A 23,720-nucleotide genomic window follows, 5' to 3' on the forward strand; every position below is an offset into this window, starting at 1 on the left:
GAGACAGAGTCTTGCTCTGTTGCCCAGGCTGGAGTGTAGTGGCATGATCTCAGCTCACTGCAACCTCTGTCTCCCGGGTTTGAGTGATTCTCCTGCTCAGCCTCCCAAGTAGCTGGGACTACAGGTGTGTGCCACAATGCCCAGCTAATTTTTTGTATTTTTAGTAGAGACAGGATTTCACCGTGTTAGCCAGGATGGTCTCTATCTCTTGACCTCGTGATCCACCCGCCTCGGCCTCCCAAAGTGCTGGGATTCCAGGCGTGAGCCACCGTGCCCGTCCTGCCTTGCTTCTTAAAAAGCATCTGGGTGGGTTAATGGTTCCCAGCTAGGGGGATGGCTTCTCACCTCACTGCCTCAGCATCACTGTTCTTAGAGTTTCTAGAACTGGGATTGGCCTGTGGAGGGCTCTGCCAGGGTTTGCAGTGCTGACTTCTAGAGCCTGATTTGCCCTTTGGAAGAGGCAGGACTGCAGAAGGCACCAGGCTCCAGGCTGTCCAGGCTGCGGTTTAAGAGCTGCACAGAACTGTCAGGGCTGATCTTGCCAGCAGCAACACTTCCTAGCCAGGGAACCATTGAGAGCACGTTGCTAAAACATCTCAGATCTTGGTTTTCTCTCCTGTGAGGACAAAATGAGAGAATGCCTGTGAACATGCCCTTTGTGGTGCTTGGCACAAGAGGGTGCTCGCCAAAGTGCAGTGTTCTTCCTCTTCTTGGCTGCTGCTCTTGGGTTGCTGGGATAAGGCACCTGAGCCCAGGCCCCCTAACTGGCAAGTCAACCTGCAGCAGTAGCCCTGGGGCCTCAAGGCAGAGAGCAGGGCTGGAGTCACATGTGCGAGTAAATAAAAGGGGCCTTCTGCCCCAGAGATGAGACGACACCTTCCCTTCATAATGAATGGGTGGCCAACAGGGTGCATTCAGAACCTCTGGCTGCAACCACAGACAGAGAACAACCTTGGCCTCCAGCCTTGGCTCTGGCTGATGAGGAGGAGCCTTTTCATTGAGGCACCAAATCTCGGGACTTCCACCTTGTTGAGCTGTGACCCGCATGACCAAATTGCCAGGATGAATGAAGCAAGCCCCTCTGGGATGAGCCCTGCTCTGTACCACATGTTGTGTGCAGCCCTAAGAACACCCTATCAACGAGAGCTCATGGGCTGCTTTGGGGGACAGGAGAAACCTCATAAACAACAAATTAGTAGACACTTTGAGAAAGAATGAGCACTATGAAGAAAATAAGCTGGGTGATTTGATGCAGAGTACCCAGAGGGTGTTTTATTTTTATTTATTTATTTAATTATCTTGAGATGGACCTTCGCTCTGTTGCTCAGGCTGGAGTACAGTGGCACAGTCTTGGCTTACTGCAACCTCCGCCTCCTGGGTTCAAGCAATTCTCCTGCCTCAGCCTCCCAAGTAGCTGAGATGACAGGCGTTCGCCACCACACCCGGCCAATTCTTACTATTTTCAGTAGAGATGGGATTTCACCATATTGGTCAGTCTGTCTCGAGCTCCTGACCTCAAATGATCCTCCTGCCTCTGCCTCCAAAGTACCTGGATTACAGGTGTGAGCCACCGCACCTGGCTAAAGGAGAGCGTTTTAGATTGTGTGGCCAGAGGAGTCCCTGGTGGGAAAGTGATACCTCATCTGAAATCTATAGAAGCTGGGCCAGGGAGCAGAGGGAATAAGGAGTACAAAGGCCCTGGTACAGAAATGAGCTCAGGGGACCACTTGGCAGAGCAGACAGCCTAGAGCATCTGCAGTGAGACAGCCAAGGGGAGATGGCAGGAAAAGAGGCCAGAGAGAGGGGGAGGCTGGGGTGGGTGACAGGGTTGTGCTGAAGAGTTCCCAAGGTGTTGTGGAAATCCACTTGGAGTGTTTGATCCTATTGGTGAGATGCTCTGATTTACATGTGGGCTTTTTGCAGAAAAATTATTGGCTCATGTACCTGGAAGTCCAAGGGTAGACTTGAGGCATAGCCAGATCCAGGGAATGGAATGAAGTCATCAGATCTACTCCTTTCTCCTTTCCTTGACTCCTACCATCTATGGATGTCATTCTTAGCATCTCTCCATATGTTGGGAAAGAAGACTACTACTGCTCCAAAGCTATATCCTTCTGATTAGTAATCCAAAGGAAAAGGAATAAAGGCCCTCTCTCCTGTTGTTCATTACCAGATAACGTGGAGGGCTCTAACTGACTCTTTGCCAGGTCATGTGCCCATCTCTGCATGGGGCTAATGACAGAGGGAAACTATGTGTTTATCATGTGGATAGTGGCACGTGTCTCCTTTGCTCTGGAGGCATGAATTATCCCATTTCTTTAAAAAGCTATCTTCCTTAAGGGAAAAAAAAGGCTTTTAAAAATTCTACTTAACACCAGTCACTTACATTGCATTACTTTACCCTCACTTATTTTGTTTTCAAGATTTTTCATTCTGTCTCTTGTTTCTTCAGCTAGACTCTAAGCTCCTTCAGGATAGAAATCATGGGTTCTTTTTATTCTCTATGCCTCCTTCTCCCACGTATTACTCTTCACTTATTTATTCATTCTGCGAGTTTTTACTGAATACCCATTGCGTACAGGCACTGCTCTAGGGCCATGCCTTTCCTCTTGGATTAGGTTTTAAAAGATCACTCTGGTTGCTGTGTGCAAATGGCCTGAAGTGGGAAGCAGGGGAAGGCTACTGGGTTCATCCAAGCAAGGAGGTTGGGGTGCACAGATCTGAGGCACTGCCAGGGGGTGGCAGGGATGACTCTCAAGCAGGAGGGTCTGGCAGGCAGTGGGTTGGTGGTTGGGGTGGGGTTGGGGGATGGGACTGCCTCCGCTCTGCCTCACATGCCTGGCAACTCCTAGAGGGCAGGGGAGTGCCATCTGTCCTTCAACCCTGCCCCCGGCAGCCCAGAAATACCTGAGCAGGACTTGGTGCTCCTGCCTGTGCTAGGAGTGGCCTTGGCTGCTGTGAGACCTGCACTGACCTGAGCCATGAGTACCGCCAGTCCTGGCCACCCTACTGACTATTTTGCTTCTCTCTTCAGGTGAAGGAGTGGCTCTGTCTGAACTGTCAGATGCAGAGGGCTCTGGGAATGGACATGACCACTGCACCTCGCTCCAAGAGCCAGCAGCAGCTGCACTCCCCAGCCCTGTCTCCTGCCCACTCCCCGGCCAAACAGCCCCTGGGGAAGTCAGAGCAAGAGAGATCTCGGGGTCCAGGAGGACTACAGCCTGGGTCCCACCAGGGTGAGATGGCCAGGGCCACCTCAGTGCCGGAGCCTGCCCAAGCAGCTGCCCCTCCAGAGGTGGGGAGGGTGTCTCCTCAGCCCCCTCAACCCACCAAGCCTTCCACAGCTGAGCCCAGGCCACCTGCAGGAGAGGCCCCAGCCAAAAGTGCCACTGCAGTGCCCACTGGTCTTGGTGCCACCGAGCAGACCCAGGAGGGCCTCACTGGTAAGCTCTTTGGCCTTGGCGCGTCGCTGCTAACCCAGGCGAGCACCCTCATGTCTGTGCAACCTGAGGCTGACACCCAGGGCCAGCCTGCCCCCAGCAAGGGGTCACCCAAGATCGTCTTCAGTGATGCCAGCAAGGAGGCTGGCCCAAAACCCTTGGGCTTAGGGCCTGGACCTGGGCCAGCACCTGGAGCCAAAACTGAGCCTGGGGCTAGAACGGGTCCTGGATCTGGACCTGGAGCCCTGCCGAAAACTGGGGGAACAACCAGTCCAAAGCATGGAAGAGCAGAACATCAGGCAGCATCGAAGGCTGCTGCCAAGCCAAAGACCATGCCGAAGGAAAGGGCCACCTGCCCACTGTGCCAAGCCGAGCTCAATGTGGGCAGCAAGAGCCCAGCCAACTATAACACATGCACTACCTGCAGGCTCCAGGTGTGCAACCTGTGTGGCTTTAACCCAACACCCCACTTGGTGGAGGTAAGAGCTAGACCAAGCATGCTCCCTTGAGCCTTGATGAGAGGCTGGGCCTGGGTAGTGGGTGGCATGGGAACCAGAAAGAGTACTGGGTCTGCAGCAGCCATGGGGCTGCCCCTGCACAATGAATGCTGCAGAGGGGCTGCATTCCTTTTCCTGTCCCTACCTCAGGCCCCAGTTCTACTCAGAACTAACTTTCACTCAGAGAACTAACTGGCACAGTAGTTGGGGGTAATGGTGCCTACTGACTCTGACTAGTGCCTTAAGGCTGATCCCAGAGTCCCTGAGCTGGCCTCCCCATTTCCAGCTACCATGGGCATGGCCCTGATGAAAGACACCACCCTCCCCTGCTCAGATAGGAGAGCCTGAGGTCCCACACTGCCAGGGACCTGTGACCTTCAGAAGGGTAGGGATTGAATGGCCATGGGGTAGACGGTTGTGTCCCATGTCCAGGGTCAGGTGGGAGGCTTTCTCACAATGGGGCAGGGCATGTCCCACTGTCCAGGCTCCAGCCCAGCTAGGTAGTATTCAACCTTGATTGTCTCTTCTGAGGTCATAAGTGTTGATGTCTGCTTGTCAAAGTCACAGCCTTTGGTCTACATATTTTACCCAGGGTGGGCCTGGGCTCTCCTTAGAGCTGCTGGTGGGATGCTCAGAGATGCTCCTCTTTCCCACAGGAAGGTTTGAGACAGACCTGGGGTTGTGGCTGTTCTCTCTGCAGTCCCTGCTCCAGGGAAGGGCACTGGGCACTGTGCTGCGCTAGGCAGGAGGGAGCAGGAGGCCCAGTGTAAGGCTCAGTGTTCTCTCGAAGCCTGGAGTCCAGCCCAAGAGGCTCAGAAGGTGAAGGTGCCCTGGCAGAACTAGACCAGCCTGGGCCAGGAGCAGATGCTGCTTCTGCTCCTCCCTCAGTCCTGTGGCCCACTCTTCCTGGCCCAGGGCCACCCATGTGATCCCTACCATGCTGCCTTGGGTATAGCTTGGTGTGTCTCCTTCCTTAGAGTGCCCTCAGTCTTGATAGGTGAATGTGTTTCCCAGCTGTGTCACGTTAGGAGATGTTCGAGCCAAGGCCTTGCATCTTGCACATGGGCAGCCACCTGAGCCCTCTGGTCTCTTGGGCTGAGCCATTTGTAGCTGATGGTGGCGCAGGGGTGTGTGGAGTGCAAACCACCACTGGCCCAGGATGGGACAAGAGAGGACAGCATGGTGTTGCCATGGCCTCTGTGGCACCTTGTTCTGAATTCCCTTGGACCAGGACTCCACAGGAGTCCCCATGAGACCCCAGGGTGACAGGAAGACTACTTTGGCCATCAAAGGCCACACTTTCCAATATGCAGGGAAGGGCAGCCCTGAGCAAGACAACTGACTTCCTCATGTGGCACCCATGTGGCCTTCTTGGTGCCACGAAGCCAACTCTCCAAGCTCTAGGTCTGGTGGCTCACTGGTGACAGTTTTGCCTCACTGGCTCGGGGGAAGGGGTGCACCAGGGTGTCACCACAAGACCAGGAGAACCCTAGCTGGCTGCTCTGCCCAGAGACCTCCAGGCACAAGCTCACTGCTGGTCAGGTGGGGCACCCTGACACTGAGCTATTGTGAGCCCCAGTGGACTTCTGAGTTGGCCTGGCCTGGAGGACTCCTGTCCCCAAGAGACCTTCCAGCCCACATTTCCTTATTAAGCAGAATGAGCATGAATGGGAGGGGAAAACTGTCTCTGTCCAGGAGCATAAATGTTCCTGACAGCTCCTCTTGGCGGCCCCTGGGCCAGGCCATGGGAAGTGCTGATTCTGCCCAAACAGAAGAGTTTCGTCCACACACTGACTAGATGAAATGTCTGGATTCTGACCTAGGCCTCTCATTAGCTGCTTGGTCCTGGCTTTCCTGGACCCTGGAGCTTCTGTCTCTTGATGGCCAGTGTTTCCCCCCATCACACTCCTCTCAATTTCCTGCTGTCTCCATGTCCTGCCCCACTGCCCCCTCCTTAGCCAGGACTACTCTCGTCTCCACAGGGTCTGATGGGTCCCATGGGCCTGAAAGCAAAGCTGGGGGATGTCCTGGTCCTAGTCCTGGTCCTACCTCATCCCCAGCCCAGGCTGCTCCTGACAGCAGTCAGGGGTGATGAAGTCTCTCTAACTCCTTTCTCGTAGCTCTCCCTGTCAATGCTGCTGTCCCCAGAGGGCCTGTGGCTGTTCTGGGGAAGGTGTGGATAGGCGGCCCTAATGCCCCTCCCATGGTTCCCACCATAGAGATTGTACCACCATCCACCACCAGAGACACAAGCCAGCAGCTCGGGGTCATCCTCACCTCCTCCTCTTTAACCTCTGCACCTGCTCCGTGGACCAAACCCTGCCAGCTCTGTCTCCCCACTGTCACAAGAATCTGGCCTCTCTCCCACCCATGGTCACAGCCTTAGTCCTTCCATCCTTATCCTGCCTTACCCACACAATGACCAAAACCTCTGTGTAGCTTCACCTGACTTGGGTCTAACGAGGGGCTGGTGTTGATATGTTCCCCATTCCCTCAGCATTGCTTTTCTTTATTGAGGCCCCTAACCAGGCCGTGGGCTGTCTTGGATCTCACCTCAGCCAATGGCCACTTGGCATCCTGAGCAATTTTGTGCTTCCCTGTGACCTACTTTGTGTGTTCTTGGTTAGAGGTTTCTGATTTCTCAGCACTTGCCAGAGACACTTACCCTGCCTTGGGAGTGTGGTGGTAAGGCCAGCAGGTCCTTCTCCGGGTCCTAAGGGTGGGTCTGCCATGGCTGTCTCTCTCTGGACCTTGCTGGCTCAAGAATGACTGTGCTGTGTCTCTGTGCACAAAGAAGGGACAGACCAGTGGAGCCCCACTCATAGCTCCCCACAGCCCTGTTAGACCTCCTGGGACTCCACCTGAGGCCAGAGTCAACCATCTGGGCTAATGGGTTGGGAATTTTCCCCATAGGTTGGAAATTTTCCTGAACATTTCTGAGCTGTAAAAGTCTTTCTTTCTAGATTGGGAGTTCAGAGCACACAGTAGAGGAGGGAGTAAAATTGGATCCTTTTTCCTTTTGAACTTTCCTCTGAAAAAAATAACCATAGTGCTATTTAGTAAGCCATTTCATAAAATTAAGAGTTGTTGATTCCAATTTTTTTTTACCTATTTATCTTTTAGAAGGATAATAGTACCCTCTGGCTTAATTTTTGATTGACTTTCAGTTCAAAATAGAGTTTGTGAAGAAATTAGTAGAATTGGAATTGTGACAGTAACATTACCAGTCTCTTATTGTATCATCATTGCCAAAATTCCAGCTGTGCCCTCGAGAAGTCGGGCCTCCCTGGGCAAAGTCCCTTGCACTTGTGATATGTGGGGCTGGGCTTGCTCATTGGGGCAGGGGTTGCAGCAGGGGCATCAGGCCAGAGGCCCTGTTACCTCCCATGTAGAATAGGGACCACAATACTCCCTCTTAGGTTTCTGTGAGAACCAGGTGAGATGCTGTACCTCAGATACTTATGCAAGGCCTGACACAGTCGGCCCTTAAGCCAGGATATTGGAACAGGAGTGTCCTAAAAGAGGGTCTCTGTGTGAGACAGGAAGCGTCCCCACGAGCCCCTATCTGGCTGTGGATGGACCCTGTGCCCAGTGTAAGCTCTTGGTATCATGAGGGATGCCCCACAGGGAATGAACACATTTTGTGCTGGGGAGTGTGGGGGGTACAGCCCAGCCACAAGGATACACACTGGGGACACCAGGGACGGTTTATTTTATGAGAGGAAGAGGCCGAGAAAGAAGGAGCTTAGGCATGTCCAATGACAGGGAGGCTCAGGGTAGCAGAGTCAGGAGAGGAATAGCAGCACCAGTGATGGCCATCCTTGTGGTCCAGTGTCCTCCAAGATGACCCCTGGGCATCCTTTTCTCTAGAGTTCTCATTCACAGCCCCCTGGTCTGGCAGCAGGGCTGAGGGTGTTTAGGGCCAGGCAGCTGGCCATAGGGCATTGACTGGGATTGGTGTCACCATAACCATACTGGCATGCAGGCCAGCTCCACACATGAAGAGATTACGTGGACTGCAGGTTTATTTAGACGATAGCAGACAGTGCAGGATCTGTCCCGAGTCACAAGGCACAATAGCAAGTGGTCCCAGAAGGCAGCAGCTCTCACGTGCCTAGAAGGTACCCCACTAACTCAGTCATCTCATTTCCCCTCCTTTACCCTAAATAGTGATGCCCTGAGCCACTGAGTGCCATCTGATGGCATACACACCTGCCTCTCCCACTGTTAGGTAATGATTGTCCTTAGGGAATTTGTACCTTTCTGCCCCAGAAAGGAACTGGACAGAGGGAGTGAGACAGAAGTAGTCATCAGAGCCACCCCATTATCCATCCCCTGCCCTTTTGTCAAAGAGGCCAGGTGAAGGGGTAAGCAGGCAGCACTTTCCCAAGGACTGGGGCTGGCATGGGCTGAGTGAGGCCGAGTACAAGAGGGCTGTGCGATCAATGGATGGCTGAATGAGAAATGAACACTGAAACTGGGGAATGGAAACGAGCAGAAGAATAAGGAAATGAACTATTGGGATGGAGGTAGGGGTATGTTGGGGTTGGAGAAAGTGAGAATAGAATGAATAAAGAAATTGGAACCCCAGCAACTGTGTCCCCGCCCGCAGACACAGAGATTCTACATGGCCTGCCTTCCACCTGATTCTCATTCCCCAGAAGACTTGGGCCTGGGCCAGGTCTCCCCTGGCTCTACTACCAGCACCAGTGCCCTGTACCCTTCTTCCCCACTCCCAGGGGGCTTGTGAAGGGCCTCCAGCAGCCAGGTCAATGTTTATTTTTAGCCCTTACTTTACACGCCTCTTCCTGCCTGCTCTCCCTTCCCCACTGCCTACTACAGCAGAGCCAGGAGCAAGAGGGCCTGCCAGGCAACCTGCAACCTGGCTGTCTCCGTGAATAAGTGTATGAAGGAGCAAAGCCCCAGGGAGCATGTGACCACAGGTAACATCTCTGCTGAGGGCTGGGCCTCTGGGCTCAGGCAAGCAGGCCTCTCCAGCATTTGGTCAGAGCACTTAGCATTAGGTCTGCCTCCTCCATCCAGACCACCCTTCCAAGGTGACTTGTTTCATTTAGACTGTTGCTTCTGTGTGGGGTTTCCAGGCCAGAGATGGAGTTAGGGGTTTGCCAGGCCACCAAGGTAGGCCAGGGCAGATAACCAAACTTTAAGAGGCCTAACATGGGATGGGTGTGCACAGGGCTCCAAAGTGGAGTTAGGGCAGCATTGCCTTGGTCCAGCCCACTGGGCCTAGATCCTAAACCCATCATGCTGACCATAGGGCTGGGGAAGGGGCTGTTTGCTTATTTCCAGAGCTCTCTCTCTTGGTCTTTGCCTATAGCCCTGCCATCTCTCCGGGGTCATTTTGCCACCTCACAGTCCTTTCTGACATGGGGGAATTTCCATTGTGTACACAGGTGATGCTGGGGGCGTGTGAGCTAGGGTTCCTGGATCAGGCTGTGTGCTCTCCTATGTCTTGTTCTTCTGGGGCTTGGTCTCAACCTATCCAGAATTCTCCCCAGGCACTTCTGGGGGTACACCCTGCCAGGCCAAGTGAGCCCAGGTCCTGGCCAGTGGCCAGCACTTACTGCCTCGTGGGTTTTTTGTGGAGACACATTGAGCGTCAGATAAGGTTCAAGGGAGTCAAAAGTGGTGTTAGGGCTGGGCTGTGCAGAGAACAGAGTGAATATATGTATGTAGGGCATCTAAAGGGTTCCCCTCCACAGCTGGGCCACTGCCCCATTCCTCTGCCTGGGACTTGTGCATAGGGTTGGGCCTTGGGGAAGAGCAGAAGCTCCAGTGGGAAAGAAGCAGTCTCGACCCTGAGTAACCAGCCTGCGGAGCAAGCCTGTCCCTCAGCACACACCAAGGCCCTACCACCTGCCCAGCCTGTCCTCTGCTGAAGCCTAGAGAAGAGAAGTGGAGTGTAGCTCTCTGTGGACAGCAAACCAGGGCAGAATCATTGACATGTTATCTGCCATGGTGGCCCTAGGATGCCAGGCTGAGGCAGGCACCCTAGGGGTACCAGACTTCCAAGGCTGTAAGAGGCAGCATGTGAGGTGAGGGTACTGAAGTTGTTAGCCTTCCTGGGGGTGGCAAGGGCCAAGGGTCACCTCCTTTTCCAGTTCTCTGGCTTTGTGACCTTGTGATTCTTATAGTCCATCTCAGTGACAGAGTTGCTGGTGGGAGCCTATATGTCCAGGCACCTGGCATGAGTGAGCTCCCTGCAGGACGGAGGGAGTAATAAGGCTCTGTGCCTCAGAGTAAGAACAGGCACAGGTGTCTGTGGGACCCTGCTCTGGGCTCCCCTGTAACTCTCATTTCCCATCGCATGTGGGCCAGGGAAGGACTTCAAATCCTGCCAAGGAGGAACCCTGACTCTGGAGGAGGCTACTGGGAGACATGCCCCTGTCAGCCTCAGACCTGCTTCAGGAATCACCCATTTAGGCCACAGAGATGCCCAAACCCTACACCTGTACAAGGCAGCTGGGGCTGGGAGACTTGGACTTCGCTTCTTGTATTCTGGGAGCTTCACCATTAATACCTGTGTCATACTTGTAAATGACCTGTTTGGGGTTGTGGGCTCCAGAAAGGCTGCATGCCAGTGCCTGTCTGTCTGCTGAGTCATGGCTGTCTTCAGCTCCCAACCCTGGGCCTGAAACAGTAGAGGATCCTGAGAGTGGTGGACTGATGGTTGAGAATTTGATCCCAGTCCAGCTCTGGAAGGAGCAGGGCCCCTGACACAAGGACCACCACACATAGTCCCCATCAGAGGAACAGTCCAGTGCCCTGGGGGCAGGAAGAAGCCTCTACCTAAGGGTCTCTGCTGGCCTTAGACAAGGTGACTTGGGCTGGGGATTTGAGCAGGGAGGACTGCACAGCCCCTCTGTCCTCCACCAAGCAGGGCTACTCCCAGATAGCCTCCCCTGGCCCCAGGAGTCTGCACCCTGTCTAGCATAGCCCTTACCTGGGGAAGAGTGTGGAGAAGGAGGGAGTCAGACCTGAGAGCTGGGAGGCAGGGGAAGAGTAGTGCCTCCAGGAAGTGCTCCATGCTTGGATGCCACTCCTGTTCTGCAAGAGTTCTCAACTGCCCGCTAGGAGCTGTTTGCTCCCTCAGATTGAGACCTCAGCTTCCACCTGTGCTTAGGGCTAGACCCTCCCATTCCCCACAGATCTTCCCCTTTTCTGGCTGGGTGAAAAGTTCTCTGTGGGTCAAGGAAAGTACTCTTCTTTGGGGTTGTTACTTACATTTTGACTTTGTGTATGTTCATCTTAAGGATAGGGGAGTTGGTTATTTGGGGGTAGTAAATCGATCTGTCTTTTTTTCCTTATGTCTTTGGTGTCATGCTTTGAAAGTTCTCTCCTCCCTAAGGTTACAGAAATAGTTATGGAAATATTATTTGAGGACTTCAGTGTCTTTTTAATTTTCATCAACCCCGTCTCCCATTTCCTTGCAGAAAACAGAGTGGCTGTGTCTGAACTGCCAAACCAAGCGGCTACTGGAGGGCAGCCTGGGAGAGCCGACCCCTGTGCTGCCACCCACCTCACAGCAGCCCCCTGTGGGGGCCCCTCACCGTGCATCTGGAGCATCCCCTCTGAAGCAGAAAGGGTCACAGGGGCTGGGCCAGCCATCAGGCCCCCTGCCTGCCAAGGCCAGCCCTTTACCCACCAAGGCCAGCCCTCTGCCCACCAAGGCCAGCCCCCAGGCCAAGCCCCTCAGGGCTTCTGAACCCAGCAAGACCCCAAGCAGTGCCCAGGAAAAGAAGACCGGAGTCCCCACTAAAGCTGAGCCCATGCCGAAGCCACCTCCAGAGACTACCCCAACCCCTGGGACTCCTAAAGTAAAGAGTGGGGTGAGGAGGGCTGAACCTGCCACCCCTGTCGTCAAGGCTGTTCCAGAAGCCCCCAAGGGTGGGGAGGCGGAGGTCAGTCCCATTCACTTCCCAGAGACCCTAGCTTTCAGATAGGACAGTCTATGGAAAGGCTTACCTCCCTGGGTGGCTGAGACTGTAGGCTCAGGACAGGTGCCTTGGGGCCACACAGGAGGGAAGGGACACAATAGGAGGAAAGTCTAGATGAGGTTCTGGCAAGCTTGGAGACTGTGAGTTTTACACTGGTGCTGTGTCCGGCACCTTGTTAGATGCTTTGCTGGGTTTTGATACTCTTTGATCTAGTAAAGTTTCTCTTTGAAGACCAAGGGCTGGTTTGGGCCTGCCATGGATCCTTCAGATTATTCAAGGCCAGAAGGAGATAGGGTGGGTGGCGGGCCCTAAACCCTTGGGAAATGGACAGACTCTTCCCCAGGGTCCTGGGATTGACAGGGAGGGTTGGGTTCCCACCACAGGCTTTGCCATGGGGAGTCAGTGTCTGCTTTTCACCCTGCTGCAGGACCTGGTGGGCAAGCCTTACTCTCAGGACATGTCTCGGAGCCCACAGAGCCTCAGTGACACAGGCTATTCCTCCGACGGCATCTCTAGCTCCCAGAGTGAGATCACAGGAGTCGTGCAGCAGGAGGTGGAACAGCTGGACAGTGCAGGGGTGACAGGGCCACATCCACCCAGCCCCTCCGAGATCCACAAGGTGGGGAGCAGCATGCGGCCTTTGCTGCAGGCCCAGGGCCTGGCCCCCAGTGGTGAGCGGAGCAAGCCACTCTCCAGCAGTACTGGCGAGGAGCAGAAGCAGCGGCCCCACTCCTTGTCCATCACGCCTGAGGCCTTTGACTCTGATGAGGAGCTGGAGGATATCCTGGAGGAAGACGAAGACTCTGTTGAGTGGAGGCGCCGGAGAGAGAAGCAGGACACTGCTGAGTCCTCAGACGACTTTGGCAGCCAACTGAGGCACGACTATGTGGAGGACAGCAGTGAGGGTGGCCTGTCACCTCTTCCACCCCAGCCCCCAGCCCGGGCAGCAGAACTGACTGATGAGGAGTTCATGCGACGGCAGATTCTGGAGATGAGCGCCGAGGAAGACAACCTGGAGGAGGATGACACTGCCACCTCCAGGCGTGGCCTGGCCAAACATGGCACCCAGAAGGGTGGCCCCAGACCCAGGCCTGAGCCTAGCCAAGAACCAGCAGCACTGCCCAAGAGGCGCCTGCCCCACAATGCCACCACAGGCTATGAGGAGCTGCTCCCTGAGGGAGGCCCAGCAGAAGCTACCGATGGCAGTGGGGCCCTGCAGGGTGGGCTCCGTCGCTTCAAGACCATTGAGCTCAACAGCACGGGCAGTTATAGTCATGAGCTGGACCTGGGCCAAGGCCCAGACCCCAGTCTGGACCGGGAGCCCGAGTTGGAGATGGAGAGCCTGACGGGCTCCCCTGAGGACCGTTCCCGTGGTGAGCACTCCTCTACACTGCCTGCCTCCACACCCAGCTACACCTCAGGCACCTCTCCCACCTCTCTGTCCTCCCTAGAGGAGGACAGTGACAGCAGCCCCAGCCGCAGGCAGCGTCTAGAAGAAGCGAAGCAGCAGCGCAAGGCCCGGCACCGCTCCCATGGGCCCCTGCTACCCACCATTGAGGACTCTTCAGAGGAGGAGGAGCTGCGGGAGGAAGAGGAGCTACTGCGTGAGCAAGAGAAGATGCGGGAGGTGGAGCAGCAGCGCATCCGCAGCACGGCCCGCAAGACCCGGCGGGACAAGGAAGAACTGCGGGCCCAGCGGAGGCGAGAGCGCTCCAAGACACCACCCAGTAACTTGTCACCCATTGAGGACGCCTCCCCCACGGAGGAGCTGAGGCAGGCGGCCGAGATGGAGGAGCTGCACCGCTCCTCCTGCTCTGAGTACTCACCCTCGCCCTCCCTTGACTCTGAGGCTGAGGCCTTGGATGGTGGCCCTAGCCGGCTTTACAAGTCAGGCAGTGAGTACAACCTGCCCACCTTCATGTCCCTCTACTCACCAACCGAGACACCCTCTGGCAGCTCCACCACTCCCAGTTCCGGACGGCCCCTCAAGAGCGCCGAGGAGGCTTATGAGGAGATGATGCGCAAAGCTGAGCTGCTTCAGAGGCAGCAAGGCCAGGCGGCAGGGGCCCGGGGACCCCATGGCGGCCCCTCTCAGCCCACAAGCCCCAGGGGCCTGGGCTCCTTCGAATATCAAGACACTGCAGACCGTGACTATGGCCGGGCTGCTCAGCCTGTCGCAGAGGGCACGCCAGCCAGCCTGGGAGCAGCCATGTATGAAGAAATCCTTCAGACATCACAGAGCATAGTCCGCATGCGGCAGGCCTCCTCACGAGACCTGGCTTTTGCTGAGGACAAAAAGAAGGAGAAGCAGTTTCTAAATGCTGAGAGTGCATACATGGACCCAATGAAGCAAAATGGCGGCCCCCTTACCCCTGGTACCAGTCCCACCCAGCTCACGGCCCCTGTGTCCTTCTCTACCCCCACCTCCTCAGACAGCAGCGGGGGCCGAGTTATTCCCGATGTCCGTGTCACTCAGCATTTTGCAAAGGAGACTCAGGACCCCCTCAAGCTGCACAGCTCTCCTGCCTCCCCCAGCTTAACCTCCAAGGAGGTAGGCATGCCCTTTTCCCAGGGCCCTGGGACCCCAGCCACCACAGCTGTGGCTCCTTGTCCAGCTGGGCTGCCACGAGGATATATGACTCCAGCCTCCCCAGCAGGCTCCGAGCGCAGTCCTTCACCATCTTCCACAGCCCACAGCTATGGACACAGCCCAACCACTGCAAACTATGGGTCCCAAACTGAGGATCTACCCCAGGCCCCCATTGGCCTTGCTGCAGCTGGACAGGCTGCTAGAGAGAAGCCCCTGAGTGCGAGTGATGGTGAGGGTGGCACTCCTCAGCCTTCCCGGGCATATTCCTATGTTGCAAGCTCCAGCCCACCTCTCTCCCCATCTTCCCCCTCAGAGAGTCCCACATTCTCCCCTGGCAAGCTGGGCCCAAGGGCCACAGCAGAGTTCTCTACACAGACGCCAAGTCCAGCCCCTGCCTCAGACATGCCACGGAGCCCTGGTGCCCCCACTCCATCACCTATGGTAGCCCAGGGCACACAAACACCACATCGACCCAGCACGCCTCGCCTGGTGTGGCAGGAGTCCTCTCAGGAGGCTCCCTTTATGGTCATCACACTGGCATCAGACGCCTCCAGCCAGACCAGAATGGTACATGCCAGTGCCTCCACCTCCCCGCTCTGCTCACCTACTGAAATCCAGCCCACCACCCATGGCTACAGCCAGACAACACCTCCGAGTGTGTCTCAGCTGCCCCCAGAGCCACCTGGGCCACCTGGCTTTCCACGGGCACCCAGTGCTGGTGCGGACGGGCCCCTGGCACTATATGGCTGGGGTGCCCTCCCTGCTGAGAACATCTCCCTGTGCCGGATCTCCTCTGTCCCTGGGACATCTAGGGTTGAGCCAGGCCCCAGGCCCCCTGGCACTGCAGTGGTAGACCTCCGCACAGCTGTCAAGCCCACTCCCATCATCCTCACTGACCAGGGCATGGACCTCACCTCTCTTGCTGTGGAAGCGAGGAAGTATGGTCTTGCCCTGGATCCAATCCCAGGACGGCAGTCGACTGCCGTGCAGCCCTTGGTTATCAACCTCAATGCCCAGGAGCAGACCCATACCTTCCTTGCCACTGCCACCACAGTGAGCATCACCATGGCCTCGTCTGTGCTCATGGCTCAACAAAAGCAGCCTGTGGTCTATGGAGACCCCTACCAGAGCCGCCTTGATTTTGGCCAGGGTGGGGGTAGCCCTGTGTGCCTGGCCCAGGTCAAACAAGTAGAGCAGGCTGTCCAGACAGCCCCATACCGAAGTGGGCCCCGGGGAAGACCCAGGGAGGCCAAGTTTGCCAGATATAATCTGCCCAACCAAGTAGCACCTCTGGCCAGAAGGGACGTTTTGATCACTCAGATGGGCACCGCCCAGAGCATTGGCCTCAAGCCAGGCCCAGTGCCAGAGCTGGGTGCCGAGCCCCACCGGGCTACCCCTGCAGAGTTGCGGTCACATGCTCTGCCAGGTGCCAGGAAGCCACACACAGTGGTGGTACAGATGGGAGAGGGCACAGCAGGCACTGTGACCACACTGCTCCCAGAGGAGCCTGCGGGTGCCCTGGACCTTACCGGGATGAGGCCTGAGAGCCAGCTGGCATGCTGTGACATGGTCTACAAGCTCCCCTTTGGCAGCAGCTGCACTGGCACCTTCCACCCAGCCCCCAGTGTGCCTGAGAAGAGCATGGCAGATGCTGCCCCACCTGGCCAAAGCAGTGGCCCCTTCTATGGTCCCCGGGACCCTGAGCCTCCTGAGCCCCCCACCTACCGGGCACAGGGGGCTGTGGGGCCTGGGCCCCATGAGGAGCAGAGGCCCTACCCACAAGGCCTGCCTGGTAGGCTGTACTCCTCCATGTCTGACACCAATTTGGCTGAGGCTGGCCTCAACTACCATGCCCAGAGGATCGGGCAGCTCTTCCAGGGTCCTGGACGAGAGTCAGCTATGGATCTCAGCTCGCTGAAGCACTCCTACAGTCTGGGCTTTGCGGACGGACGCTACCTAGGGCAGGGCTTGCAGTATGGCTCAGTCACGGACCTGCGTCATCCTACAGACCTTTTGGCTCACCCGCTTCCCATGCGGCGCTATAGCTCAGTGTCAAACATCTATTCAGACCACAGGTACGGCCCACGGGGAGAGGCAATTGGCTTCCAGGAGGCCAGCCTGGCTCAGTACAGTGCCACCACAGCCCGTGAAATCAGTCGCATGTGCGCTGCCCTCAACTCCATGGACCAGTATGGTGGGCGGCATGGCATTGGTGGTGGTGGCCCTGACCTTGTGCAGTACCAGCCTCAGCACGGGCCCGGGCTCAGTGCTCCGCAGAGTCTGGCTCCCCTCAGACCTGGACTCCTTGGTAACCCCACCTTTCCAGAGGGCCACCCAAGTCCTGGGAACTTTGCCCAGTATGGGCCTGCAGCAGGCCAGGGAACAGCAGTCAGACAGCTGCTGCCGTCCACAGCCACTGTACGTGCAGCTGATGGCATGATCTACTCGACTATCAATACCCCAATTGCTGCAACACTGCCCATCACCACCCAGCCTGCCTCAGTCCTGCGGCCCATGGTGCGTGGTGGCATGTACAGGCCTTATGCATCTGGTGGAATCACAGCCGTGCCACTCACCAGTCTGACACGTGTGCCCATGATTGCCCCCCGGGTACCTCTTGGACCCACAGGGCTGTACCGATATCCTGCACCAAGTAGATTTCCCATTGCTTCCAGTGTTCCACCTGCAGAAGGGCCTGTCTATCTGGGGAAACCTGCTGCTGCCAAGGCCTCTGGGGCTGGGGGCCCTCCAAGGCCAGAGATACCAGTAGGGGCTGTACGAGAAGAGCCTCTTCCCACAACCACCCCTGCTGCCATCAAGGAGGCTGCAGGAGCCCCAGCTCCTGCCCCACTAGCTGGCCGGAAGCCACCAGTAGATGCTGCTCCTGGGGGTGGCAGCGGGGCCCTCAGCCGGTCAGGGCTCGAGAAAGAGGAAGCATCACAGGAGGAGAGGCAGCGGAAGCAACAGGAGCAGCTGCTCCAGCTAGAGCGGGAGCGGGTGGAGTTGGAGAAGCTGCGACAACTTCGGCTGCAAGAGGAGCTAGAGCGGGAACGTGTGGAGCTGCAGAGACACCGTGAGGAGGAGCAGCTGCTGGTGCAGCGGGAGTTGCAGGAACTGCAGACCATCAAGCACCATGTGCTGCAGCAGCAGCAAGAGGAACGCCAGGCTCAATTTGCACTGCAGCGGGAACAGCTAGCGCAGCAGCGTCTGCAGCTGGAGCAGATCCAGCAGCTGCAGCAGCAGCTGCAGCAGCAGCTAGAGGAGCAGAAGCAGCGGCAGAAGGCTCCCTTTCCTGCAGCCTGTGAGGCACCTGGCCGAGGACCTCCCCTAGCGGCTGCTGAGCTGGCCCAGAATGGCCAGTATTGGCCCCCACTTACCCATGCAGCCTTCATTGCCATGGCAGGGCCTGAAGGACCTGGCCAACCTCGTGAGCCTGTGTTGCACCGGGGTCTCCCCAGCTCTGCCTCAGACATGTCACTGCAAACAGAGGAGCAGTGGGAGGCCAGCCGTGGTGGCATCAAGAAGCGGCACTCCATGCCACGCCTGCGGGATGCCTGTGAGCCAGAGTCTGCGGCTGAGCCCTGTATGGTCAGGAGGATTACCGACAGCAGCGTGCAGACAGACGATGAGGATGGGGAGGGCCGCTACCTCTTGAGTCGGCGACGCCGGGCACGGCGGAGTGCTGACTGCAGCGTGCAGACGGACGACGAGGACAGTGCTGAGTGGGAGCAGCCAGTGCGCCGCCGCAGGTCTCGTCTTCCCCGCCACTCAGACTCAGGCTCTGACAGCAAGCACGATGCCACTGCCTCGTCATCCAGTGCTGCTGCCACTGTGAGGGCCATGAGCAGCGTGGGCATCCAGACCATCAGTGACTGCTCTGTGCAGACGGAGCCTGACCAGCTGCCCAGGGTCTCTCCAGCCATCCACATCACAGCTGCCACCGATCCCAAGGTGGAGATCATCAGGTACATATCGGCGCCAGAGAAGACTGGGCGCGGGGAGAGCCTGGCCTGCCAGACGGAGCCAGATGGGCAGGCCCAGGGTGTAGCCGGGCCGCAGCTTGTAGGGCCAACTGCCATCAGCCCCTACCTGCCTGGCATCCAGATCGTCACCCCAGGGCCTCTGGGCAGATTTGAAAAAAAGAAGCCAGATCCCCTGGAGATTGGGTACCAGGCCCACCTGCCTCCGGAGTCTCTCTCACAGCTTGTGAGCCGCCAGCCTCCCAAGTCCCCTCAGGTCCTCTACTCACCAGTCTCACCCCTGTCCCCTCACCGGCTCCTGGACACCTCCTTTGCTTCCAGTGAGAGGCTGAACAAGGCTCATGTGAGTCCCCAGAAGCACTTCACGGCTGACAGCGCTCTCCGCCAGCAGACGCTGCCTCGCCCCATGAAGACCCTGCAGCGGTCCTTGTCTGACCCTAAGCCCCTCAGCCCCACCGCTGAAGAGTCTGCCAAAGAGAGATTCTCCCTCTACCAGCACCAGGGGGGACTGGGTAGCCAGGTATGGGAACAGGGGCTGTTCCAGGGTGGGACAGGGGTCTCTGCCTAGCCTGAGGGGCCCCCACAGGGAGGGGCTTCTTCTGGGGTGGGAGTAGAGGCATCTTTGGCCCCAGAGGCCCAGGGGAAGGTGTCAATGAGCAGATGCTCCTTGGTGCACATCTGATAGAGCCTGCAGCCCGGCAGACAGCCTGGCAGATACAGACACACACATGGGCCCCCACAGCCTTCCAGCCATATACCCCACTAGGAGCTTCAGCCTCCTCCCAGCACTGTCCCTTCACCATCCATACCTGGTCCACCCCTGCTGCCTCCCCACTTCAGGCTTCTTCAGCTCTCACTTCTAGTCTAGACCCCTTCCACTCCAAACTTCATCTATGGGCGTTTCCTAAGAAGATCAGTCACATGGACTTGGCAGGGGTGCTCTCATCCTCTCAGTCCTGGCCTGGTTTCCACTGCCCCACAGGAAGCCCACGCCCCCATGGCCTAGCACTATGGGCCCATCCCAGCGGGCTGCAGTGTGCTCTCTGCCCCAGGGTGTTCCCTGCCCCTACCTGGCCCTCGGTAAATCTGTTTACACACCTGTCTGCTCCCCTAGATAGGGGATTCAGAAGCATAAAATAACCCTTGGCTGTGGCTTTATTTGCCAGTGATGGAAGGGGACTGTGAGAAGTGGCTTGGCTGTGGGCTGCAGCAGAAGTGAGAATAGGGGGTTGTGAGGGCCTAATGCCAACAACTGAGTGCCAGGCTGAGGAGGGTTGGCTTTTCCTAAAGACCCTGGAAGCCTCTGGAGGTTTTAGGCAGGTGAGATGGGACAAAGCAGATGTTTTGGAAAGTTTCCTGGGCAGAATGTGGGATGATGGGCTGAAGGAAGAGATCTGGCAGAGGAGTCAGGAACCAGAGGCATCGTGAGGTAGATTTGCCCATTTTCAGGGTGTGATGCAGAGAGGAGAAAAGTGGGGCCTTAGAATGGATTTGTGGAGGTGATGACCTTGGGTAGTGAATAGTCTTGGTATATGCAGGCCATATAGGGGTGTGGGTGGGATCAGGGACTCTAGGCTGGCAGGGAGGGCAGGTCAGACAGGCAGGGTGGTCCTTGCTGCAGGCACAGAGGTCCCATGGGCTGGCCATGTGAGACCAGGCCATGATAGGCACTCATGATGCGTGGCCAGAATAAGAAAAGAGATAACAGAGTGAGGGGTTCAAAAGGCTAAATTTATTCCATAAAAGGCCCACCCTGAAATTTTGGGGGCACACTCTAATTTTTATTATGACACATGGTGGACATAGTTGGGAGGTTTTTAGGTAGTTACTTGGCAAGGTAAAAAGTAAGAATCCGGCTGGGCGCGGTGGCTCACGCCTGTAATCCCAACACTTTGGGAGGCCGAGGCGGGTGGATTACCTGAGGTCAGGAGTTCAAGACTAGCCTGGCCAACATGGTGAAACGCCGTCTCTACTAAAAATACAAAAATGAGCCAGGCGTGGTGGCACACCCCTGTAATCCCAGCAACTCAGGAGGCTGAGACAAGAGAATTGCTTGAGCCTGAGAGGCAGAGGTTGCAGTGAGCCGAGATCGTGCCACTGCACTCCAGCCTGGCTGACAGAGTGAGACTCTGTCTCAAAAAAAAAAAAGTAAGAATCCTGTATGAGTCACTTCCCAGTATATTTTGGAATTTGGGTGGTCCATGAAACCCAAGGGTATGGGGCATTCTGGGAAGGCTAGGAGCTAGAGAAAAAGGGAGAAGGCAGAGTGAACTGCCAGGCAATGTGGACCTTCAGGCAATGCAGAGTATCTAGGGTAGGCACTGTTAGGGAACCTTGACCAGGAAGCCATGCTGCTGGAGGTAGGGCTGGAGAGGACTTACAGGTGCGCTGGTGGCTCCAGAGAACAGCAGGTTGACCGAGGGACATGGAGGGAGCTGGGGACCAGGCCAAGAGCACAGCCCAAAGGGTTTGGCAGAGGGTGGTGCAGGGCACTAGAGGAAGAGGGTGGGCAGGCAGCTGAGAAGCCTGCCACTTTAGAGAGGACTAGAGCAGGATGCAGAATGACTTAGAGCCTGCCACGATTGGCATACAGTCCACATGTGTCCCTTCCCATGATCCTCTAGGGAGCCTGGCGGGCCCAGGACCCTCTCCACTCCATGCCTCCTGTTCATACTCCACTGATCTCAACCCCTGTCAGCTGCTAGGCCCCAGACCCAGAGCCACAGCTGTATTCTCACCTCAATGTGAAGCAGAGGGTGGCAGGCCCACTGAAGATGTGCAGGGGTTCTCAAAGCAATGTGCTGGGCCAGTACAGGACATTGGCATGAAGGGAACCTGCCCCTACCCTCCTGCTTCCCAGAGCTCTGGGGAAGAGAAAGGCTGTAAAATATCACAGATCTTCCCTCCATGGCAAAGAAAACAAGGCCTATGGGTGGGCAGGGTAGGCCTCCAGGCTGCCTGGTAAATCAGGGCACCAGCAGGATGGAACCCAGCTCCTTCCCCAGCCCAGGCCTGGGTTCTGTCACCCCACACCCCGTCAAGTCACCACACCTTGGGTCTCAGTGCTGCCCACCCTTCCCTCTGTCTCAGGTGTCGGCGTTGCCACCCAACAGCCTGGTCCGCAAGGTGAAGCGGACACTGCCCAGCCCCCCTCCAGAGGAGGCTCACCTTCCCCTGGCTGGCCAGGCCTCCCCACAGCTGTATGCAGCCAGCCTGCTGCAGCGAGGGCTGACGGGGCCCACCTCTGTCCCTGCTACCAAGGCCAGCCTGCTCCGGGAGCTGGACCGGGACCTGCGGCTGGTGGAGCATGAGTCCACCAAGCTGCGCAAGAAGCAGGCGGAGCTGGATGAGGAGGAGAAGGAGATTGACGCCAAGCTCAAGTACCTGGAGCTGGGTATCACACAACGCAAAGAGTCTTTGGCCAAAGACCGGGGTGGCCGTGACTACCCACCCTTGCGTGGTCTTGGTGAGCATCGTGACTACCTGTCGGACAGTGAACTCAACCAGCTGCGGCTCCAGGGCTGCACCACTCCCGCTGGCCAGTACGTGGACTTCCCTGCCACTGCCACTGCTCCTGCCGCCCCCTCTGGTCCCACTGCCTTCCAGCAGCCCCGCTTCCAGCCTCCGACCCCACAGTATTCTGCAGGCAGTGGTGGGCCAACTCAGAATGGATTCCCTGCCCACCAGGCCCCCACCTACCCTGGCCCCAACACATACCCAGCTCCTGCCTTTCCTCCTGGCACCAGTTACCCAGCTGAGCCTGGCCTGCCAAACCAGCAGGCTTTCCATCCCACAGGCCACTATGCAGGTCAAACACCCATGCCAACCACACAGAGCACCCTTTTTCCAGTCCCCGCTGATAGCCGTGCCCCACTGCAGAAGCCACACCAGACATCGCTAGCTGACTTGGAGCAGAAGGTGCCCACCAACTATGAGGTGATCGCCAGCCCAGTTGTGGCCATGTCTTCAGCCCCATCTGAAACCAGCTACAGTGGCTCAGCAGTGAGCAGCAGCTATGAGCAGGGCAAGGTCCCTGAGGTGCCCCGGGCTAGTGAACGTGGCAGTGCAAGCCAGAGCCCAGCCCCCACTTACCCCTCTGATTCACACTATACCAGTCTGGAGCAGAACGTTCCTCGAAACTACGTAATGATCGATGACATCAGTGAACTGACCAAGGACAGCACCTCTACTGCTCCTGATAGCCAGCGGCTGGAGCCCCTGGGGCCAGGCAGCAGTGGGCGTCCAGGGAAGGAGCTTGGAGAACCAGGTGTCCTTGAGGGGCCTACACTGCCCTGCTGCTATGCCAGAGGAGAAGAGGAATCTGAGGAGGACTCATACGACCCCCGCGGGAAGGGTGGCCACCTCCGGAGCATGGAGAGCAATGGTCGACCAGCCAGTAGCCACTACTATGGTGACAGTGACTACAGGCATGGGGCTCGAGCAGAGAAGTATGGTCCAGGGCCCATGGGGCCCAAGCATCCCTCCAAGAGCCTGGCTCCAGCTGCCATCTCCTCAAAGCGCAGCAAGCACCGGAAGCAGGGCATGGAACAAAAGATCTCCAAGTTCTCACCTATTGAAGAGGCCAAGGATGTGGAGTCAGACCTGGCGTCCTACCCCCCACCTGCAGTCAGCAGCAGCCTGGTCTCTCGGGGCAGGAAGTTCCAGGATGAAATCACCTATGGGCTCAAGAAGAACGTGTATGAGCAGCAGAGATATTATGGGATGTCCACCCGGGACACAGTGGAGGAGGACGACCGCATTTATGGTGGGAGCAGCCGGTCCCGGGCACCTTCTGCATACAGTGGGGAGAAGCTGTCCAGCCACGACTTCAGTGGCCGGGGCAAGGGGTATGAAAGGGAACGGGAGGCTGTGGAGCGACTTCAAAAAGCGGGCCCCAAGCCCTCATCCCTAAGTATGGCCCACAGCCGGGCACGACCCCCCATGCGGAGCCAGGCCTCTGAAGAGGAGAGCCCTGTCAGCCCCTTGGGGAGGCCCCGCCCTGCCGGAGGGCCCCTCCCTCCCAGCGGGGATACCTGCCCACAGTTCTGCTCCAGTCACTCCATGCCTGATGTCCAGGAGCATGTCAAGGACGGACCTCGGGCCCACGCATATAAGCGTGAGGAGGGCTACATCCTGGATGATTCCCACTGCGTGGTTTCCGACAGCGAAGGTAATGGCAGCCAGGGGTGATTTCTGCGGATACTCAGCACCTGGGGGGCCTGCCTGCCTGTGGGGCCCTGGGCCCTGAGATGTCC

At 57.1% G+C, this 23,720-nt stretch overlaps 1 protein-coding gene across 1 annotated transcript in view; it reads left to right on the forward strand.

Moving 5' to 3' along the window:
- The window catches only part of BSN (bassoon presynaptic cytomatrix protein), a 114,666-nt gene that overhangs the window by 81,682 nt on the left and 9,264 nt on the right, over positions 1-23,720 (forward strand). The window contains exons 4-7 of the mRNA XM_077992567.1: positions 3,035-3,919; positions 11,392-11,859; positions 12,323-18,985; positions 21,556-23,635. Of these exons, the coding sequence (XP_077848693.1) occupies positions 3,035-3,919; positions 11,392-11,859; positions 12,323-18,985; positions 21,556-23,635 (10,096 nt within the window). The remainder of the gene's footprint in view (positions 1-3,034; positions 3,920-11,391; positions 11,860-12,322; positions 18,986-21,555; positions 23,636-23,720) is intronic.

Source organism: Macaca mulatta, chromosome 2 (assembly GCF_049350105.2).
Source record: "Macaca mulatta isolate MMU2019108-1 chromosome 2, T2T-MMU8v2.0, whole genome shotgun sequence".
NCBI classification, from domain to species: domain Eukaryota; kingdom Metazoa; phylum Chordata; class Mammalia; order Primates; family Cercopithecidae; genus Macaca; species Macaca mulatta.